General features: G+C 34.6%; 1 protein-coding gene across 8 annotated transcripts in view; it reads left to right on the forward strand.

Moving 5' to 3' along the window:
* The window catches only part of LOC140671013 (G-protein coupled receptor Mth-like), a 108,275-nt gene that overhangs the window by 14,512 nt on the left and 70,752 nt on the right, over positions 1-23,011 (forward strand). For 5 of the 8 annotated variants that reach the window (XM_072901998.1, XM_072901997.1, XM_072901994.1 and 2 more), the window contains exons 3-4: positions 13,033-13,220; positions 13,367-13,532. In XM_072901998.1, the coding sequence (XP_072758099.1) occupies positions 13,033-13,220; positions 13,367-13,532 (354 nt within the window). Of the gene's footprint in view, positions 1-13,032; positions 13,221-13,366; positions 13,533-13,602; positions 13,622-14,356; positions 20,869-23,011 lie in introns of those variants that run through there. The other 3 variants (XM_072901995.1, XM_072901996.1, XR_012047660.1) reach the window with 3 other exon arrangements.

Raw genomic sequence — 23,011 nt, forward strand, 5'->3', positions numbered from 1 at the left:
GCTTCAGCTACCTGGGGGTGGAAACACATAATGACAGATACCTTGCGAACGAGGTAGGAATGCAGGCAAATAAAGCAGCCAGAATCGCCGGATACCTTAGGGACATAGTATGGCGGAACAAGTATATGAGCATGAAGAGTAAGATCCAGATATACAAGGCCTGTATTAGACCGGTACTCACCTATGCCGTGGAGACAAGAGCCGAAACTTCGCGGACGAAAAGGATGATGAAGACAACAGAAATGAGGATACTAAGAGCTATCAAGGGGGTCAGCCTCAGGGAGAGAATAAGAAGTAATGATATACGGAGAGAGCTCGAGGTGCAAGACGTGGTAAGATGGACGAGAGCGCGACGCCGATTCTGGAGAGATCACGTTAATAGGATGAGCCCAGAACATTTACCAAAATGGGCAAAGACACAAAAACCAAACACCAGACGATCTGTTGGAAGACCATCTAAAGTGGTACGAAAGTTGGACCTCAGGAAGAGGGGAATGTCAGTGGAGACAACAGGACTTAGTCCTACTACAAGAGGAAGAAGAAGAAGATATTCTTTTCTTTTTTTAACGAACTTAAAAGATTCCTCCACGTCTTTTTTACTGTAGATTTTGGTCTTCTATATTTCCCTAACATCGCTACTTCTTCACATTTTTCTATATTTTGTTTTAAACCTTATCCTTTAACTCTAAAATTATCATTCATTCTGGATTTAATCTCTGTTACTACATTAACATCGAAATCCTGAATATACCTCTGTAATTCTTCTTTCTTGTTACTCAATCCTCTTACATTCGAAATCATAATCTTCAAATCTGTATCGCGTTTTATGTTTAAAATACGTGATTTATCCTTTTACTTTTTTCTTTTTCTTCTCTGTACCTTTTTTTCTTTGATTTTCCGTTCCTTCTTCTTCTCTTCTATCTGTTGGCATTCTATTCATAAATTCTCAAATTTCGTTTTAATACTTCTTCCATTTTCTGTATTCTCTCTACAGCTTCAATCTTTTTTTCTCTTTCCTCCTTTAATTATGCAGCTACTTCTTCTTCTATATTTCTTTGATATTCTATAGCGACGCCTTTTTTTCCTTTTAAAATTTCATCTTACCGCTTCTCCTATTCGATATATTCCTGTATTCTCTTCTCTCTTTCTCTCTCTCTGTTCTCTATCTTTTCTCTTCTTTAAATCTTTCCTCAATTTCTTTTTCTCTTCTTCCTTGCTATATCTTTCGTCACTTTCACTATTTGTATTCTTCCCTATACTTTGTTCTTTCTTTTTGTAATATTTCTAAATACTAAATTGGGAGATAAGGCAATAGGAACCAAGCTCAGTAATTAAGGAGCAATTTCTTATTTCAAGAACACTTTAATTGACACATTAATGATTCTAAATTAAATACATCGTTGAAATTACATCCGTGTGTGCAATCATAACGTATAAACAATAAAGCGAACGTTTCGGCCAAATTTCTGGCCCTCTTCAGCGCATTACAATTAACTTAGTATTTAGAATCATCGCACGCAGTCATGGCAAGTTTTTTGTGTGACTTAATTATCAACGCTATTCGTATTCCAGGTCTAATTGAATACATTTCTCTTCTCTGGTTTATAGGCCGGGGGGTGTGAATCTGTATTTCAATATATTGAGTAATTGATAAACTATTACCTTAATATATATATATATAATACAAGTTGTGTGATGTTATTATATAGCAGATACGAAAAATTTTTATACCTTCGATCCATGGTTTTAACAGTGTCACAACATATTTATCGAGACTTTTTCGATTTGATGTTTCTATTTCAACTGTATGTTAAAGACTGACAGTTGACAATTATAAAACAATTATTTTGATATCTTAGTATTGTTTGAATGTCAAATTTTTGGCATGTTATCCACAATGTCATTATATATATAATGTAAATACTCGGTGTCAGTTTGCAAATTAAGGCTGTTTTTTTGTCTTTTTATGTGTATCATTTCTGATATCAATTTTTTATTATAATATCTTTTTGTGTCTAATATTTCAACGTTCGCCCAATCAAATTCATGGCCACAATGCACCCTATGGTTAGTGATTACGGAGTTATTAGAGGACTTTAGTCTAATATGGTTTTTATGTTCTTTTACTCTCGTAATTAATTGCCTACTCGTTTGGCCAACATATGATGCATTGCAATCACTGCAATTGACTTTGTATACAACATTTTTTGCAGAGTTTTTGGAACAAGATCCATGTGCGCTTTTAAAAATTTGTTTAACTAATTCATGCTGTAAAATGAGAACCCCTTTAAGGGGTTACACTACCTTGGAGCCTCAAATTTTAAAGCATTTTTAAGAATTTTTTAAAGAAAACTATACTGTACAAGGAAAAATTCTTTTTTGGTGTTTGTTACGACTATATTGAAGAATATAAAAAATATTTTTTAAAGTATTTAATATAAAAATTAAACACGTGATGGCTATCTTTTTGTACGTGGTTTTGATCGACATGCAAAACGGCGGACACGATTACTCAGCAGTGGTTAGTCTTAGAACAAAAAAATAAAAATATTTATTTTCTACATATTCAAAACTAGGGATGTACATAGTCGTTTTGAGAAATATGCATTTTGGTTAAAATGGTAACGATTTGAAAAAAGTCATTTTTAGCTTCAAAAATTTTAATGAAATAAAGCGATAGCGGCGAGAATTTTTAAGATATCGCAAAAATCCTACGTACAGTCCTAGATAATGTTGAAATAAAGATCTGAAATTTAAGTCGATCGGATAAAAATTGGCGAAGTTATGCTGCCCGCCGTTTCGTAAAATGCTGTTTCGAGAAAAACGCGTTTAAAGTTTTTCGTAACAATTTTTGACGCTGAGCGTCGTTTAGCGTCTGTTCGTTCTACAACTGACCTCGTGTATAAAATAACTATCAAAATTTTGGTTGAGCCATCTACAGGTACAAAAAAAATTCATAAGAATAAATGTCTCTTTGCAGGTAACAGGCTCTTTCAATAAGCCGCTTACACGATGTAGCGCAACACGATGACGCGCTTCACTATACTCACTCGAAACATCATTTTCCTTTGCGATTTCGAAGTCAGGTCTAATATATATCATTTTTAAGACTATAAGGAATATTTTAAGCAAAAAAAATTAGATTTTTTGAAAATGTCAATGTGGTGTAACCCCTTAACGCCAGTGTTTGCAATTACATTTCTAAATTGTTCTGCCATAATAGGGATGTATGGGATGGTAAAAAAGGAGATGTTTTTTTCCGTGCTCATTATTTGTCTATTACTGTTATTTGTATTTGATTTATTGATATAATATTTTATACGGTTACAGATGTTTTGGAAGATAAATTCAATTGGATAATTATTAGCTAACAGTATATTAATAATTGTTATTATGTTTTTTGTGTGGAATGTATGGTATGAAAGTAACATTGCTTTGTCTGTCAGTGTAATGACTGTACCTTTTTTTTGGCTTAGTGGATGTTGTGACAAGAAATTTAGATATTTGCCCGAAAAAGTAGGTTTATGGTACCAATCACAAATATTTGTGTTGTTTTTTATTATCATAGTTAGTTCTAGAAAGTTAATTCTGTTATTAATCTCGATTTCTAGTGTGAATTTTATTCTATTGTGATATGAATTGAATATATGTAACGTGTTATTAATTTCTGTTTGTGGAACTGTGAGTACAATGTCGTGTACATATCTATAATAAATTGTCGGAATAAACGTCAATTTTTTAAGTACATTTTCTTCTATGTCTTGTAATACTATATCCGCAATTATGGGAGAAAGTGGAGAGCCCATCGGTGTTCCGAATGTTTGTCTATAATTGTATTCATTAAAAGTAAAAAATGAGGAGACAAGTACTAATTTTATTCCAGATAAAAATTCTTATTCCGTCCAACATACCAGACAGGTATTGCTACCTTTTTGATATGCTGGACAACACTAAATCCAATGGAGTGTTGATGAACAAAGAAACTACGTCTAACGATATTAAAGTGCATTTATTGTCTATGTACTTATTCTGTAATTTACGAGTTAATTCCAAACTATTTGTAATCTGACTACTGGCAACTGGAAAATTTTCTACCATGATGCTGTGTAAGAGGCAAATTTGTGTAATGTGCTGTTAGTTGACGAAACTATTATTCTATATGAATGATTCTCTTTGTGAACTTTGGGAAGTCCGTATGCTCGCGGTAATATTCCATCGCTGTTATACAGATATTTATATTTTTCAAGCGATATGTAGCCTTTGTCTCTCCATTTTTTTAAAATGGTGAGTAATGCGGTGGTTAGTTTTTTTTGAAGGGTCTTTTTAACCTCGAAATAGGTCTCTCTTCACTAAGTATTTCTTCTATTTTGTTTATGTAAGTTTTCCTATCTAAAGCTACAGTGACGTTGCTCTTGTCCGCTCTTGTGAAAATTATGTCATTATTATTATTAAGGAATCTTTTCATGGATCCAGCTAACTTTTCTATTTCTTTAATCTTCAAGCTTTTCGGGTATCGGTAATATTTTAGTTTTGTTATTGTTTTTCTGGCTTTGTCCCTAACTATCATACGTATATCTGCAGGAAGTTTTTTCAAATTATTCTCAACATCCTTTATGCATTCTATTATTATTTTAATCGTGTTGTTTTTTGATAAGTTAAAATTGTTGCCTAATTGTAAAAAGGATTGGACATCCTCTGGAATTTCTTCGGATGATAAATTCATGAACCAATTTTTTTTAATGTTTGAGATAGTTTGATTGTTATTCTGAAATGTCATTGGTTCAATGTTAATCATAGTGTTGGTACAATTCTTATTGTTTTCTTTAGGAAACTTGTTGAAAGTGAAAGACAGGTCATGGTTGTTTTGGCAATAATAATAATTAATCGGTTTTATATTTTCTAATCGCATACATTGTTGTTTGGTTACTGTAGTAGTAGTAGTAGTAGTTTATTCAATCGATCCTCTTAGGGTTACAATCTTTTACATCTACATCCACAGTCACTTAACCTATTTCTCTTAACATACCCCCCCTCGGGGGCCCCAGTGGCTGATCCCCAGCCCCCTCGCCCCCCGAGGTTCGCACACACACCCGCCTCCTCTCACCTTCTCCCTCACTCTCGCACTCATACAGCATCCCTTACGTTTACCTATATACAAAATTATTTTCACTATTAGTCTCCTGTCCTTCGTTCCCAGCTCCCCATTATTCCCTCATCTCCTCTTGACACCTGCCCCCTACCCTTTCCTTTCCTGGTCATAGTACGACCTTACAACACTATTCCCCTCTCCTCTCCTCACAATCCACCCTTTCCCTCTTATCTCTCTATCCCTCTTCTCATCCTCTTTCCCCTTTCTTGATTCTTTCCCTCTTCTCTCTTCTTTCCTCTTTCCTCCTTCCTTCGGCTCTTTTTCTACTTTGTCCGCTCCTTCCTCTCTGTCCCTTTATCCTTCACTACCTTCCCTCCTCTTCCTCTCTTTCCTTCTCCCCTTTGACTCCCCTTCTGCTCTCTCCGCACTTTTACAATATACCTCGTTTCTTACAGAAAACATAATTCCTCCGCTCTCACTCTCTCACCCTCACTCTCACTCTCTCTCTCTCTCTCTCTATTTCCCTTTCTCTCCTTTCTCTCTATCCCCTTTGTTCTCTTGCCTCCTCTTGCTATATACCTTCCTTCCTTTCCTCCGCGAGCCTGGTCATTATACGACCTCACATGTCATTTTCCTTCCTACCCCGCGTCCCTTCCCTTTCCTTTCTCCCTTCCGACCTTCCCCTTCTCCCTTTGCTACCCACTTCTCTACAAGAAGCCTCTCTCTCATATCCCATTCTCCTTCTCTTTCTCCCTCTCTCTCTCTCACTTTCTCTCTCACTTTCTCACTCTTTTCCACTTTCTCTCGCTCTCTCTCCCTCTCGCCCTTTCTCCTCTACCCGTTCACCTATCCTGTCGTTATCAACAATATTACGCCCTTATCTTCCACCTCCCTCCCCATAACATCTGCCTCTCCTTTCTTAGTCTACTCCCTTCCCTTTCCTCTCCGTGCCTGGCCCTTTTTGACCTTACATACTGGTCCCTTCTCCCTCTCTCCGATCCACCTTCTCTCTCTGTCCTTTCTCTTCTCCCCTCCCCTTTCTTATGCTTCCCTTCTTCTTTCTTCTTTCCTCTTTTCTCAGTTTCCTCCCGCTTTCTCCGTCTTTTCATCTTTGGTCCTCTGTCCTTTTCTTCCTCTCTCTCCAATCTTCTTCTCTCTCTCTCTTCTTCTCTGTCCACATCCTCTTCATCACCACTACGATCTCCCCAAGACACTCTTTCATCTCCTTCTCCTCAGTAGTCTCACTTCCTCCATCTTCTTTCCTCTTCTTCCTCTATTACACCTCTTCCCTTCTATCTTCCCTCTGCGCTTCTCCTCACTTGATTTCCCTTCTCTCTGCCTATCTGATACTCGTACATAACCTCCACCTGTCACCTCCTACATCTCTCTCCATCTGTACTCCATCATCTCCTTCATTTCGATCCTCATCTATCTTGATTCCTCAATCTCTCCTTGACTTTTCCTCTTTATTTCCACTTTCCTTCTTCTCCCCTTTCTCTGCTCTGTTCTTCCTGTCCTTCCAGTCCCATCTTCCCTTCGTCTTTCTTGTCGCCTTTCCTTTAACCTGACTCCTTTCATCGTGTTCCCCGTTCCTATCTGCTATACCGTCTCGAATCGCTCTCTCCGTGACATCCTCTATTCTATCGATTTCTCGATCTTCCTTCCTCGCTTTTTGCGCGCAATCATACTCTGCCCGCCATCTACCGTTGACTCCCTTTACTCCTTCGCCCTGTCGCGCCGCACCTGCTCGCCGCTCTCCTGTCTTGCCACGTTCCACCTTTCCCCTCCTCTCTCCTTGCTTCCATTCTTATTCTCGACCATTTCCACTTTCCTTTTCACTTTCCTTCTGTCTCACCTCTCCCCAATTCTTCATACACTTCTCCACCAACGTTCTTCCGTCTTCTAGAGTCCGCTCCTCTCCTCCTCGCTCCACTCAGCCTCTCATTCCTTCACATCCCAATTTTGCCATGTCATCTCCTCTTCCATCTTCTCGCTCCAATTTTCCCGTCCTTATATTTTTCTTCTCTGCGTATCCTTCTCCTTCACTCCACTTTCCCATACAACACTAACCCTTCACTTTCCCATCTGCCCTTCTTTTCCACTCTCTACTTTCCCTATCCTTTTAAAATTTCAGAAACTTCTCCGATCTCTCATCTCGCCCGTCCTCTCTATCTGCCATCTTTTCCCCCTTCCTCTGTTGTTTAGTTACTGAATGTTCAAATTTTTTATTTAATTTTTTTTGTTCTATTTTGTAAAAAACGCCTAAAAATTTGTTTTGTTTATGGAAGAATGTATTGCAAATAGACACCGGGATGTTTTTGTAAATACATTGTGAAAATTCAAATATTTGAGTTCTTATATATCTAATATATGAGTGTGTATCGCAGATTTTAATGTTAATTAATCTTTTAATAAAATTACATTTTTGTCGTCTAAAAGCATTTGTTGATTTATGACTAAAGAAAAACCTGTTGTCAAATCTATAAAATATGTTGTCTATGTGTTGAGGAAAAATGTTATGTCTTTTACATTTGTTCAAAAACTCAACCTTGAGTCTATTTTTAATCAGTAATTTCTGAAACTTTATTCATGACTTCAATGCTTTTACTGCGTAATTGTTAAATTGTTGTTTAATATATTGGAAAAATTGTATCGTGGATTGCATGTTTCAGCCAACGTAATAATAAATTCTAAAGAAAGAGGCTCTGTATTATTAATAATAAATTGAGAGATAAAAAGCAATAGGAGCCAAGCTCAATAATTAAGGAGCAATTTCTTATTTCAAGAACACTTTAATTGACATTAATGATTCTAAATTAAATACATCGTTGAAATTGCATCCGTGTGAGCACCTTCTGAATACATTGCTTTTCCACTCCCCCTTTGTATTCCTGTTGTATCAATTATTCTTTTTTTTGTATCCTCAAAAGTTAAATTATTTCTAGTCTTTATTTCCGGCCATGAGCTTATGCTTGTGATACTTGACAATTTTTTTGAGTTATCTATCTTAATTAACTCTTTCGCCTCTCTTAGTAATGCATTATTTTCCGCCATAACTTTTTTCAGTTCCATGTTATATTGATACACGTTGCACCTTCTATCCATTGATTTATGTGCTTTTCCATAGTTCGCACACCTCAAGGATTTCTCGCATTTTCCATGTATCCCTTCTTCTCCACACACAATGTATCTCTGTTTAGCCCTGCAAACTGCTTTTACATGTCCAAATTTATAACAATTAAAACTTATTGTCTTACCGCCTCAACAAATGGCCTCATTCTCAGTGACAGCATCCCACCGCACAAGCTTACCTTGTCTGGTCTAGCATTACCTTCCCATGTCAGAACAAAATTATTAGTATCGATCATCAAGCTCTCCTGCTTTTTCTTGTTATAGCTTATAGATCCTCTTCTTTAGTCTTTCTATTTGTATAATTCCTCTCCTTTCCACCTCAGTCATAGTCTCATATAATTCATGTAACGGTAATTCACTGTCTCAGTCAATTAGTAATCCTCTTGTCCTCTTAGCTTTTCCCGGGACATAATATTCTATGTCATTTTCCTTCAAATCAAGAATCTTATTGGCAGTAAAAGCATCTTTAATGTGTATGTCGCTTCTATTATATCCTAAGTGATTGATCTTAATAATCTTGTTACTAATAGCCATAATTTTAGTTGCTATCCTAACTACATTACCTACTTTACCCTTAACTATTTTTTCTTTCCTAATACTTGCAATTAATATGAAACTTCCTTTATGATCCCCCTTTAAATCTAAAAAATTTATTTTTATTTTCGTCTACATTTCTCTCCTTTGCCTTATCTTCATATTGCATGACCCCATTCACAAGAATCATTCTATCTCTATTCTCTCTATTCTCTTTTTTTCCATTCTCTTTATTTTCTTTACTCTGACTACATTTATGCTGATTAGTATTAATATCAGATTCAAGTAGCATGCTTCTACTTGTTCCTATCACCTTCTCACTAGCCATTTCATTTATCTGATTGGCTTCACTCTTTCCAGTCTCTTTTTCGCTTCCCTCCATTACCGAAAATATCTGCATATCCTTATCTGCATCTAAACTAACTCTATTTGTGTTAAAATTGTTTTCTTTATCACAGCTCGCTGTTCTAGCCTTTTTCAATTTGGCGCCTTCAGTTAGCGTTTTTTTCTTTGACTTACCCATACTTTGCATTTGTTTTAAGACATACGTTTCCTTATACCGATATAACTTTCTATCTCGCACTATAAAACGTTTATTCTAACCTATCAGTATCATCTTGTTCCTTTGCTTTTTCCCTCTCATCTATCCCACCATCTTGCTCAACCTCATATACCCCCCTTCCCCCCGCTTCCCGACCTATAGCCACAGCGGCCTATTTTTATCTTTTTCCCACAAAATCCTGCTCAACCGTGTTAATTTTGACCACCAAGACAATGACTAACCCAACCTCAAGCTGATCCAAAATTTGTATCTTTTACCCAGAAAATAAACCAAAATATTGCAGTCGTTCAAACACACGTCTTTACTCAATGAATTTCGCAGCGCCCTCATCTCGTCGGTGCTAGAAATGATAAGTTAGGTTAGGTTTGCGAAGGCAACGAAGTGCCGGTAAGGCCGGTTCTACAATAGCTGTCGTAAAATTTGACCAATCATATTCGATTATTCTTCTCTAAAGTCAACTGTGATTGGTCAACTCTTTCGACATCCGACTTACGACAGCTATTGTAGAACCGGCCTAATTCTGCCAGTTATTTCTTGTGCGATCTATGAGATGGCATTAGGAGGATACAGAAAAGTATGCGGAAAAGAGTGCGGAAAAAAGATTGTGGCACTGTTAATCTATGTTGCCTGTACGTTTTCTGTTCCGTGTGCACTTGGCTACTCTTCGTGCAGAAAAAAGATGCGTACTAGACCACTTTACATGCACATGTAATATAAAATATGTTTATACACATATAGTTTATTATTTTTCTCGTTTCTTCTTATTCCAATAAAAAAATATTTTTACTGTTAAAAATATTATATATGCTGTGAGTAATATTATATAATATATATTATCAATAATATTATATGTATCGAAAGTATTGGCGCGTTGTATGTGATCAATGAAACAATTGTTTAAAAAAATTAAAAAGTTTTTCTGACAAAAAAAGATTAGTAAAAAAAATGTTTGAATTCTTTTTAAATTTTTTTTAGGGAGGCATTTTTGAGTGACACCTACTATATTTTTACAAAAACAGTTTTGAATTATCTATTTTTACATATATTTTTGCAAATAGATCAAAGTGGTGCAACATGGTTAAAAAAAATAAAATTTATGAACGCAACGCCGCGCTGTACCGTGCCGCACAACGCTGCGCAGACGGCTCCAGCGACGCCGAAACAATTGAGCTCTCTCTGTTAGCGATTTGATCACTCTGCTGCTGAATTCTATTGTTTTTTCTGCGTCTGTCCCATTGAATAAAGAATAAAAGGAAAGATCATGATGCGATATGATTGCGATATCTAGTGAATATCGATAGTCAAACTAGATCTAGTATATGACGTAATAATACGTCAGATATTACATCACATATTGCGTCATTAGAACGTCACCGAGCACAATGGCGGCAATCTTGAAGGCTTGAAAATATATATAATTAAAAGAATCAAAAACTTTTATGAAGTATGCGTGTTCTGTGGTTATTAATATTGTTAAATTTATATATAAAGTAATATATATAAACTTATTAATGGATAATTATATAAATTTTATGTGTGTATATGTATTAATGACATATAATTGAGAGTATTGAAACTGATTATTCATGATTGACGTTATTTATTTATTTATGATAAGATATGCATCATAAACATTATAACGACATAGTAGATTACAAAATATAAAAGGAAAATATATATTAATAATGTATATGTATAGGTAAAATATAATCTTTATCAAATGTGAATAAAAAGGGGCTTAAGGAGCAATTGTAAATTAAAATTTAAATGTAATGATGAAATTTATTAATACCTAATACGAGAAGTAACTAACTTGTATTGATGATAATAATACTTAAAATTAAAACGGTAATGCTTTTAACAATAATAAACAAAATGACGTTTTGATCGAATATCCGGATCCTCTTCAAGTTTAACAACTAATTAAGTTAACCATACAAAATATAAGTTCTTTCACGCAATCAGTCAGAAATTTAAAACGGAAATACAAAGTAATGTTACAGATTAAATTATTTTCAAACGGTGTTCATGTCCAATCAAACCAACCGAAAAGATGACCGTAAAGATAATGTTAACAAACAGTCGTTAGTCGGCAATCCTCCACTATGAATTTTTCATAAATCAAGTGCTAATTAGACAACCGTAATACCAATCAACCATATCTACGCAAATTTTAATTTATTTTTGACTTATTTACACTACTTGAATACGTATGGTGATCAAATTTTGTTTTAACTTATGGTCACAAACGCCAGCTCGGTTAGACATTTTAGAGTTAATAATCGTCATCGGTACTGGCGTGACAAGTTCAACTAATGACTAGTAAACATGTCGGGAAAAGGCACCTTTGTCAATAAGTAAAAACCAAGATCAACAAAACAAAACAGACATCTAAATATTTAAATCAAAATAAAATAAATAACGACCTGATCAAAATTCAAAATTTTTTCATTGAAATCGATAATTGACGTTAATGTTTATGTTAAATGTTTATTTTAAATGTTTCTGAACATCCTTTTTTCTTGTTGTTCCACAGAAACAGCAACTAACCATTTTTTTCAAAATTATTCACTTTAATAAAATTTGGTATATATAATAATAAAAAAATGAACGCAAATAACATGTATGTACAACATACAGCACAGCCATAATCTATTCGAGTGAGATATACGGGATATATTATACGTCATCATTACAATATAAAGCAACTATCGATAGATAGTCGATTTCAGTCTAGTTTATGACGTCACATCCTTCGCAACCCCCACCACCTACATTATCCTTCTTTATATTCTTTATTCAATGATCTCTCCTTTATTAAAAGAAAATATACATACTCGACGCATTAGAAATCGGATACGTTTCTCATGCGATTTACTGACCGTTTTATTAACTATTTTACTGTTAAATATAAATTTTTATTTTGTTATATTTCTTAACCAATGTCATATCTCAATTAATTCTTGCGGGAAATTATTTAAAACAACATTCCCTACAACATTTCAAACAAGAGAACTTTCCGATCCTGAAAAATTTTTCTACTTTTAAAAAGAATAATAATTTTTAAAAATTTCTAAAAAATATTGAAACTATTAAATTATTTTTTTAAATTTTATTAATGTAGTTAAGAGATTTTTGTATGAAACTATGGATATTTTGTGTGAAACATTTTTTAATATCTCAAATAATTTTTGAGATATATCGAGAAAATGAAAAACCTTTCTACATAGTATGTATAAGAGTGGTTTTGTTTCTTAGAATCGTTTTTGGGAAGCAACTGAAATTTCTAAACTCATCTCTTTGCCTCTTCTATGTTTGTATAAAGTTTCATTAAAATGAGAATTTTCAGGTTCGAGAGGTAGCCCTGTAAGTAGCGATAAAGTTGTTGAGATATAACTTTTTATGCATATTTAGTCTCTTTTATATATTACTATACAAGACAAGTTTTTTAACAAAAGTTGATTTCTAGTTTTTCAATCCAACGTTCTGTTAAATCAAAATTAATATCATAATAATTAAATGTCAATATACATATATGTAAATATATGATAACTTAACGTGTCAAGACATTGTGTAACGTAAATTATTTTTTATAGCTAACGCATAAGACAGACTTTTATGCACCTTAATCAAAAGCATGTGCATTTTAATGTACATTTATATTCTAAATTTTTTTATTTGTCATTAATTTTAAAGTATAAATTGCGCTTTGCAGAGATTTTCGATCGTTACAAAAAAATGCGAGTCAACAAGGAAAAAAGAAGTTAATATATTCCATCCTTGGTTGGGGAGGTCCCTTTATTCTCATTATCATCAACATCATTATGGAGTTTGTTCCCAACTTGCCAAAAAATATGATCCGACCGGAATTTATTATCACTAAAAACATGTGTTGGTATAACAGTAAGTGTTGCAGTTATTCTAATTCTTTTAATAATACATTAGATTATAATTCCTTTATCTAATAATTTATGTTGAAAGTAAAAATATAGTTTTTTTGTAAACTCGTAACATATGATATAACTTAAAAAGTTTATTTTTTATTTCAGCCAGAGCGGCGGATCTGTTGTATAATTACGGACCCCACAGTATTTGTATTTTTAGTAGTCTTTGTTTATCCATTTATACAACATTTAAGATGAAACGTCTCGAGAAGGACACAACTTGCCGTTTTAGAGATTCAGAGAGTCGATGTTTTAATGAAAACAAAAGATGGTTCGTACATAAACATCTTTATATTGATATATAGTCTATCTTGTTAATAAAATATATGGTAAAACTTTAGATTAACGGACTCGACTTCGATGACCTTGACATATGTTGTCGAGATCACTGTCCTGAGTAACGTTCAAAAGGTTTTAGCCGTCGCTTATTATTTATTAAAAAGTTATGAACAAAAAAAGTTTCAGTTATTGTATGTATCTTTTGCACATTATATGTGCTGAAAACTCATGTAGAACTGCATAATGATCCAACAGAATATGAAAATAGTAAATACGGGAATAGTACAGCATAATAAACGATTATTTGTAGCTATAAGGTGAAAATTATAAAAAGAGAAAAGTTTCTCAATACGTTTTTCGAACATGGATTGAATTAAGAGTTTTACATTGAAACTTCCACGCAGTACTGTCAGTTTTTGTAGTTTCCACACTCTCAAGTTTTGTTAGATATATATATTTATGTGGGAGTGCATGCGGGGCCCCACTCCCACCTAAATCTTCTTTTCTAGCATGTACTTTCTAGTATGTACATAGAAAATACATGCTAAAAAAAACGTGCAGGTGGAAGAGAACAAGGGACACTTCGCTCAGCGAAGCCCCGTCCTTCATGCCCTCCCACATAAATAAATGTGATAAAACTTGAGAATGTGGAAATTACAAAGGCTGACAATACTGCGTGGAAGTTTTAATGTAAAATCTCAATTCAACTTATGCCGAAAAATATATTGAGAAACTCTTTTGATTATAATTTTTACCTTATAACCACAAAATAATCATTTTCTCGTATTCTATTGGACCCATAAACTTATATAACAGACTGCGCCAGCCGTGAGACAAATACACGTTGACACAAAAGTGAGAGAGCAATAGATGGAGTAGAGTCCTATAATCAAAGAATCGCCAATCCCGAATAGAATTTGATTGGCCATTGATGAGTCATGTGGTTTATCCGCCATTGCGTACTGTTACGTACCGCAACTTTTTTCACGCAAATATTTCATGAATAGATATCTTATTAAGAGACAGCAGTTTCTCACGCTAGATATGCATAAGCTATAGGACACTCTTAATAGCTCTTCGCGAGATATCTCTTTCAGTAAGCGATAAACGCATCACTTCGAGATGCCACACGACTTTATCTGCATGTGAGGACCTCCGAGAATGAAGGTCCTGCGATATAAAAGGTAGTTAGTTCTAAATCGTCAGTCGAAGAGAAAACACCTTCGACTTGTAACATTGCGCCAAGTAAAGTCTTGTAACCAGATAATTGTACCTTTTTATTCATTACGTCGCGTTTAGCACATAATAATTGGTGGCAGCGGTACCAGTTATCCAGAAGACAAATCGTTACCAACACTTCGTTATTTACGTAAAGTACGAAGTGGAAATAAAGCACAAAAGAAGAATACGAGCGGAGAAGTCTGAATTCGAGAAAACCTTAAAAGCCGTACAGCGCAACATTGAGGTAGAAGACCGAAGACTAACGCTAACTGTTCCTGTTTAGCAATAGGTGCAATAATTTCGTGGTCTACCCACCGATAAAACCTTGGCAAATCACTGCTTAATATACAAGGTAAAAGGTCAGGCAGACGCTGCGGGAAATACAACGAGCGAAGAAGAAGACGAAGCATCCCGGAACCTTCCTGACAAAACAACGAAACTCCGTGGACGGCCGACACGTAAAAGGGCTACTTCATCGGACTTCGAGTCAACAGCATCTTGGAGCAGCGTCAAACATCCTCCAGCCCCCAGCAATGATGTTATACGCCGTATTACTGTAAGCTAATAAACTACAGAAATCCTAAAACATTATAATACAGATAGTTCCGAAGAAGGTAGTTTAGAAAATAGTAGTTTAAGAAACAGCAGCTTAGAATTTAAATTTACATTAAGGAAAAATCGATAATCATGAACGATCAAGCGGCAGATTTTACGCAAAACCAAGATGAGACGAGCTACACAGTCGTACATCCTCTGTTTCGTCAAATAATAGTTATTTTTCTGTTCGAAATAGTTTAACACTTTTACCAGTTTTTAACAGCAAAAATATCCCAACACATCAATTTATATCCGACTGTAAAGGAATTTTCGAATTAATCGAACCGGTCAAAGAACATTCTTTTTCAGAGCAATCCTCCAAACAAAATTAACAGGCGAAGCCGCACTAGTCAGATCCTTATATACGATAACGAATCTCGACGAATTATGTAGCGCGTTGGAAAAAGAATTCGGCAATTGCAAAACTTTTGATCATTTAGAACTCAAAATAAATAATCTCAGGCAAAATAGACATGAATCCATTGAAAACTATATTACCAAAACAAGGAAATTAAATTCTGAAATGATTATTGTAATTTCTAATTATCCTGATCCAGCAGCAAGAACAGGATTAAGAGTTTTTGCCACTGATAAATTAATAGATAACTTTTTGCGCGGATTACACAAACATATCGGACAACATCTCTTAGCACAAAAATTTATTACATTAGAAGAAGCAACAGAAAGTGCAGTCAGATTCATACAAAAATCACAATATCACGCAGAAAGATTTAAAGTTAATAAATCTAATGTTCAAACTATAACTTGTAATTATTGTAAAAAAATCGGGCATTCTGAAAATGAATGCAGCAGAAAAATTTTTCATACACAGAACCAAAACGGAAATTCAAATTTTCAATATAATTATAATAGACATGAATTTAATCCTGTGCAAAATTTCGACAATAATTCTGGAAATAGATTTAATGTACAAACCAATAGACATCAAATAAATAACGGACAAAGTAATGATAATCGGTATAGATTAGGTAATTCAAATAATTATCGCCATAATAATAGTAATAAACAACCTAACAATAATTTAAACTATCAAGGCCAAGTGACAGGCGTGCAACGCCAGGGCCAATCATCGAGCCGTGCAAATCCGATCCACCTGATCGAAACAGAGCTCGAACATACACAATCCGAACAAATTCCCGAAACGTCATCTCAATCCCTTTCGGTGAGCTCAGAAATCCAACGGACAAATTCTTATTAGATACGGGTGCTGACAAAACATTATTAAAGTGAATGCCTTGCTCCGAGACACATTAGTATATCAAGATAGAAAAGTCGAAATACAGGGCATAACAGAAGAAAAACAACAAACTCTCGGAACTGTATATCTAAACTCAGAAAACGGCAATCATGAATTTCACGCAGTAACCGAGTAAATTTCCATTGAAAGAACAAGGAATTATCGGATCAACCTTTTTACGTCTCGAAAATGCAAAAATAGACTTTGAAAAACAAACGGTTAGGTTACTATACGAAATAATACAGTATATTTATTAGAATATAGTAATATGTCAACATTACTGGCTAGAAGCATATGCCCATGTATAATTAAAGCTAAACAAAATAATATTAATGACGGATTAATAAATCGACAAGAAATATCAAACGGCGTATTTCTTATAGATAGCATCGTAAAAGTAACTAACGGTAATATACATACATATGTAATTAACACGACAGAAAAAGAATTGAATATCGAAACACCTACAATCAACGTAGAGTCAGTATTAATTAACACGAGTTCGAGGGACAGCCCTGCGTGCGTAATTAATTCAGTGATCTAAAATAATCTAACAGATAGATTGAGACTATTGAAGGAAAATCTAAGATTAAATCACTTAAATAAAGAAGAATAACTTTCTATATTATCTACGATAGAAAATTATAACGACATATTTCATTTACCGAGAGACAAATTAAGAGGAACAAATCGAATCGCACATTCTATTCCTACTACGGATAACGCTCCTATAGCCGTTAAACAATATAGATACCCACCGAGGAGATTAAACAACAAATTAACAAATTACTTGAACAAGATATTATTCAACCGTCTCTTTCACCATTTAATTCACCATTATGGGTGGTATCAAAGAAAGCGGATGCTAATGGTAGCAAAAGATGGAAATTAGTGATAGATTTTCGTAAATTAAATAATAAAACTATCGGCGATGCTTATCCCGTGCCTAATATAACAGACATTTTAGATCAATTAGGAAAAGCCAGATATTTTTCGTGTTTCGATTTAGCATCGGGTTTTCACCAAATTCCAATGAGTCCGCAAGATTCAATAAAAACAGTTTTTAGCACACCTAACGGTCATTTTGAATATAAAAAGATGCCCTTCGGATTAAAGAATGCCCCTGCAACATCCCAACGTTTAATGGATATTGTTTTAGCAGGTTTACAAAGAAATGTTTGTTTTGTTTATTTAGACGATATTGTCATTTATGCAGAATCTTTAGAGGAACATAAACAAAAACTTAATCATCTTTTTGAACGATTAAGAGAAGCCGGTCTTAGCTTGTAACCAGATAAATGCGAATTTTTCAAAAAAGAATTGATTTATTTAGGCTATATAATTTCAGACGAAAACCTAATCCAGAAAAAGTGCAAGCAGTAAAACAATATCCCGTTCCAAGAAATCATAAAGAACTTAGACAATTCTTAGGCCTCGTTGGTTATTACCGACGTTTTATCAAAGATTTTAGCTTGCTTACTCATCCATTTACGTCTTAGGAAAAATATACCATTTAACTGGGAAATGCGACAGCAAATAAATTTTGAAAAAATTAAACAATTATTGTCAAGTGAACCTATTTTGCAATATCCAGATCTTAATAAAGAATTTATATTAACTACGAATGCTAGCGATGAAGGAATCGGTGCAATTTTATCACAAGGAAAGATAGGAAATGATCTTCCAACTGTCTATGCTTCTAGAACGCTCAATAAAGCAGAACGTAATTACAACACTACGGAAAAAGAACCCTTAGCCATCGTATGGGCAACAAAGCATTTTCGACCATACTTATATGGTAAAAGATTTAAAATAATTACTGACCATAAACGATTAGTTTGGCTTTTTAATGTTAAAGACCCGTCATCTCGTTTAATGCGTTGGCGATTAAAACTGGAAGAATACGATTACGAAGTTTTATATAAAGAAGGGAACGAAATACTAATGCGGATGCTCTTTCTAGAATACCTCAAATATCAGTTTTACAAGCTAAAGCTTCGAACAGTAATAACGAAAATCCTACTTATAGTTTATTCTTACAACACGTATTAAATGATTCACTATGGAAAACAGATAATATCATCCCACAAACTTCGAGTAAAATAAAAGGATTATTAGTAACGGAAGCAATCCCTTCTCCTAAAACAAAAATTACGATGTCTAAAACCAATGATAATAAAGCCGAAGACTTAACACTTACACCAGGGAATATCGATATAATAAAAAAGAAACATTCAATCGAAATAAGTCTAATTACGCGGGAAAATAAACAAGCATCCAGGAACTATTTTCAATTGTTTAGTCAAATTAAAAGAATATACTATAGAACACAATCAAAAAATAATATCAATAGCACCCATAGGAGACACTACTAATAGAATAAAAATAACTCAAATGATTAAATACTTATTCAAAGACCCACCAATACAAGTATTTTTACTCGAATCTTTAAATGAAGAAATTACGGATCCACACTTGAAACAAGACATACTTAAAGAATTACACAACTCAAAAAATCGGCGGCCATAGAGGTGTTACTAAAACTTTAAAACGAATAAAGCAATATTATTTATGGAATGATATGAAACAAGATGTTAAAAACTATGTAAAAGCATGTCAAGACTGCCAAAAACGAAAATTAGTCTGTGTAAAAATAAGAGCTCCTATGTTGCATCAATTGACGAAATTCTGCACAGCGTATCCATTACCTGACACAAACAGCACAACCATAGCTAATATAATTGTTAATAAATGTATCTACACTTTTGGCTCGCCAGAGGAATTATTGTCTGATCAAGGGAGTAATATCTCAGGTGAAATAATGAAGGAAATTGCAAGAATCTTTAAAATGAAACAGGTTAAAACTAGCGTTTATCATCCGCAATCAAACGGATCGTTGGAACGCTCACACCACGTGTTAGCCGAATATTTAAAGCCTTATATTAACCAACAACAAAATAACTGGAATTCATCTCTAGATGCCGCGATGTTTTCATCTAACATCTCGTATCATGAAGGGACAAAGATATCTCCTTACGAATTAATTTTTGGTCGTAAACCACGATTACCCTCTAAACTCAGCGAACCCCGACAGGGAATTACACATAGAAAATTTCTTGCAGATTTGGTTGATAGATTATTCTACTTAAAAAAGTGCACGGAGGAAAATCTCCAGAAAGCAAAAGAATCCGCGAAACAATATTATGATAGACGCGTGAAACCTTTAATATTAGATCTGGGAGAATACGTTTATGTACTTCACAAAACAATCAGAACTGGTAGTAAAAAATTGACAGATCAATATGATGGACCATTTTAAGTTATACACAAAATAAATGACGTTAATTATGAAATTAAGAGAGGCAACAAAAATCAAATTTTACATGTTAATAAACTGAAACGCGCATATTTCCCATTACAGAATGATGATGCCAATTAGTTCGAACTCTTTTGAGGCCTTTACCAATCAACCATATATATATTCATAAAATATTTACTAATAAGTAAATGTGTTAACATTTTTAGACTATGTTGTATACCTAGAAAAGGCTGTATTCATTATTTCAACAACTGTTTTAATAATAATGTAACCAACAGTAACGCACAACTACGTGTAACAACCGCACAACAGGAAGTTACTCTTGCATCGATCCCGTCAAAGATAATGAAACACTTCAGTGTAGCGAAAACAATGATCATGGCGCGGGAAGACAGCGTTCCCGCAAAAAAGGATGGCGAGAAGGACGGCCCTAAGGACGGTCGCTAAGCGCGCGCGGCGTAAATAAGCGCCATTGCCTCGCGGTTACCAGGAGCATAGACGAGAAGCGTTGATAAGAACAATAGATTAGCGATTATTATTTAGCGACCGGCCTAGCGGTGGGCCGTTCTTTTTGCAGGTGGGCTGATACTCGCGCCGGATTTACCGGTCTTTGTAAATTAATTTCTCAATAATTATTCTGAAAATCGCAAAATGATACAGGACTTTTCTATTCCATTTAACCCGCTCTACCTGCACCCGAGAGGTGATACGATCGTTTTGAGACATTCTGTATAACTAGACCGCTAACTTTCTTATATACTAAACTTAACAATTGACCACGAAAAATATGTACTACATTGGTGGGATAGAAAAGGAGGGGATAGATATGTAATATGGCTGCTATAGAAAACTCGTTTCTGAGTGACATGGTTGAATAGTTGATTACAATAATTAAAATTTAAAATTCTTTCCAAAGTGTATCATTATTTTATAACTACATAAATATTACTAAATAAATAATTTTATATATTTCAGTTTTTATTTTTAAATTTATATTTCTCTTCTGCTACATGTATATGTACATATATATATATATATATATATATATATATATATATATATATATACTTATATATATGTAGGATTAAAAACGCATTATTTAACATACTGCATTCCTCAGAGCACTGTTATTAGAAGATAAGTTTTATGTGCGCGCGTGCGACGTTGCAGGCGATAACGGCTAGATCATATGACACGAGTATCTAGCAGTGTTTATAACAGAAAAGTATCGGTTCACCGTTGCGTCATTAGCGGCTAGATCATACGGTGCGAGTATCTAGTATTGTTTATAACAGATTAAGATATTGGGAGAGCACGATGAATCAGTGCAGTCTCTCAGGGCAGTCTGTATTCAACCGTCATTCTGTGTGTACACCATTATATTATACTCTATATCCTCAATAAATCCTTTTCTTATTTTATAACATCTTTCTGTCCCCCATATCCCACATATTTTTGGAGGCCGGGATAGGGACAGAGATCAGGATCGAGGCTTAGAGTGCAGTGCCAAAAGAAGTTGAAGAAGTTCAAGACGTAATTTAAAGAAGTTCGTGAAAAGTTCAAGGCGTTAAGACGTTAAGGCGTAAAGTTCAAGAAGTTCAAGGCGTTCACGAATCTCAAGACGTAATTTAAAGAAGTTCGTAAAAAGTTCAAGACGTTAAGACGTTAAGACCTTGAGGCGTAAAATTAAGAAGTTAAGACGTAATTTAAACAATGTCGGAACCAGGCGCTAGCACAGAAAACGACGATCTGCATATGAAGCTCACGAATATGACGATGGTTAAGTTGAAACAAGAATTAAAAAGACGAAAATTGAAAACGACGGGACCGAAAAATGAGCTCATCTTAAGACTGTTACCAATTATGCAACTCGAACTTCAGCATGGTGAAATGGAATATCACGACGATGAGGATGAAAGTGACAACGAAAACGCACAAGGAAGAAACACGAAAGTGCAAGAAGATGATGGTGAAAGTGATACACATTCGAGTGACGAAGATGAAGCACCACTTGCCGAAAGAAGACAAAATAAAACAAAAAAAGCTCGAATAAATCAGTTACTGACATTCAGAGATGTTGAAGGATCCTTAGAGACGTTCAACGGAGATGACAAGGTCGACGTAAAAATATCGACTAAAGACTTCGAGGAAATGGCTCAATTGTGCGAATGGTCCGACGCCCAGAAGGTAGCATATGCGAAACGCCTTCTTCGTGGATCAGCGAAGCTGTTCGTAAAATATGAAAGATGCACAAAGACGTGGAAGAAATTACGGTGCGCATTAAAAGAAGAATTTGCCAATGTTGTGGACAGTCATTCAGTGCATCGAGAGTTATCGCGGCGAAAGAAACCAATTGACGAATCATATCAAGCATACATATATAAAATGCTCGAGATCGCTGCACAAGCTAATATTGATACGCCATCGGTAATTCGATATATTATTGAAGGTATTCAAGACGACGCAGTTAATAAAACAATATTACATGGAGCAAAAACAATACGTGAATTAAAAGAAAAGTTCGTGCAATACGAAGCGATAAAAGAGGATGGCAAATCAAAGACGAAGCAGTCGAAGTGGGAGGAAAAGAAAAAGATGACACGAGGAGACACAAGTTCGACGGAGACAAGAAGATGTTTCAACTGCGGTAGCAGAGATCATTTGGGTAAAGTGTGTCCGACGAAAGACAAAGGTGCCAAGTGCTTTAAATGCAATTAATATGGACATATCGCGAAATCATGTAGAGGGACAGTAAGTGCGCAGAAAGAAGCCGCATGTGTAAATGCTAAAAATCTGCAACAGAAGCAGATAAAACAAGTAGAAGTTGCGAATCAATGCTTTATTAGTATAATAGATACGGGTAGTGATCTGAGCTTGATGAATCGACAATGTTATGAAAAAATAGGTCGTCCGAATTTAAATAATAAGATAAACTTTGACGGTTTAGGCTCGTTAAACAATAGCACGTACGGTTCCTTTGAAATAAATGTTATTATTGACGGCGAAACATATAAGATCATATTTCATGTTGTTGACGATAAAATAATGAAGCAAGCAATTTTGATTGGTGCTGACT

Source organism: Anoplolepis gracilipes, chromosome 11, assembly GCF_047496725.1.
Source record: "Anoplolepis gracilipes chromosome 11, ASM4749672v1, whole genome shotgun sequence".
Taxonomy (NCBI): Eukaryota; Metazoa; Arthropoda; class Insecta; order Hymenoptera; family Formicidae; genus Anoplolepis; species Anoplolepis gracilipes.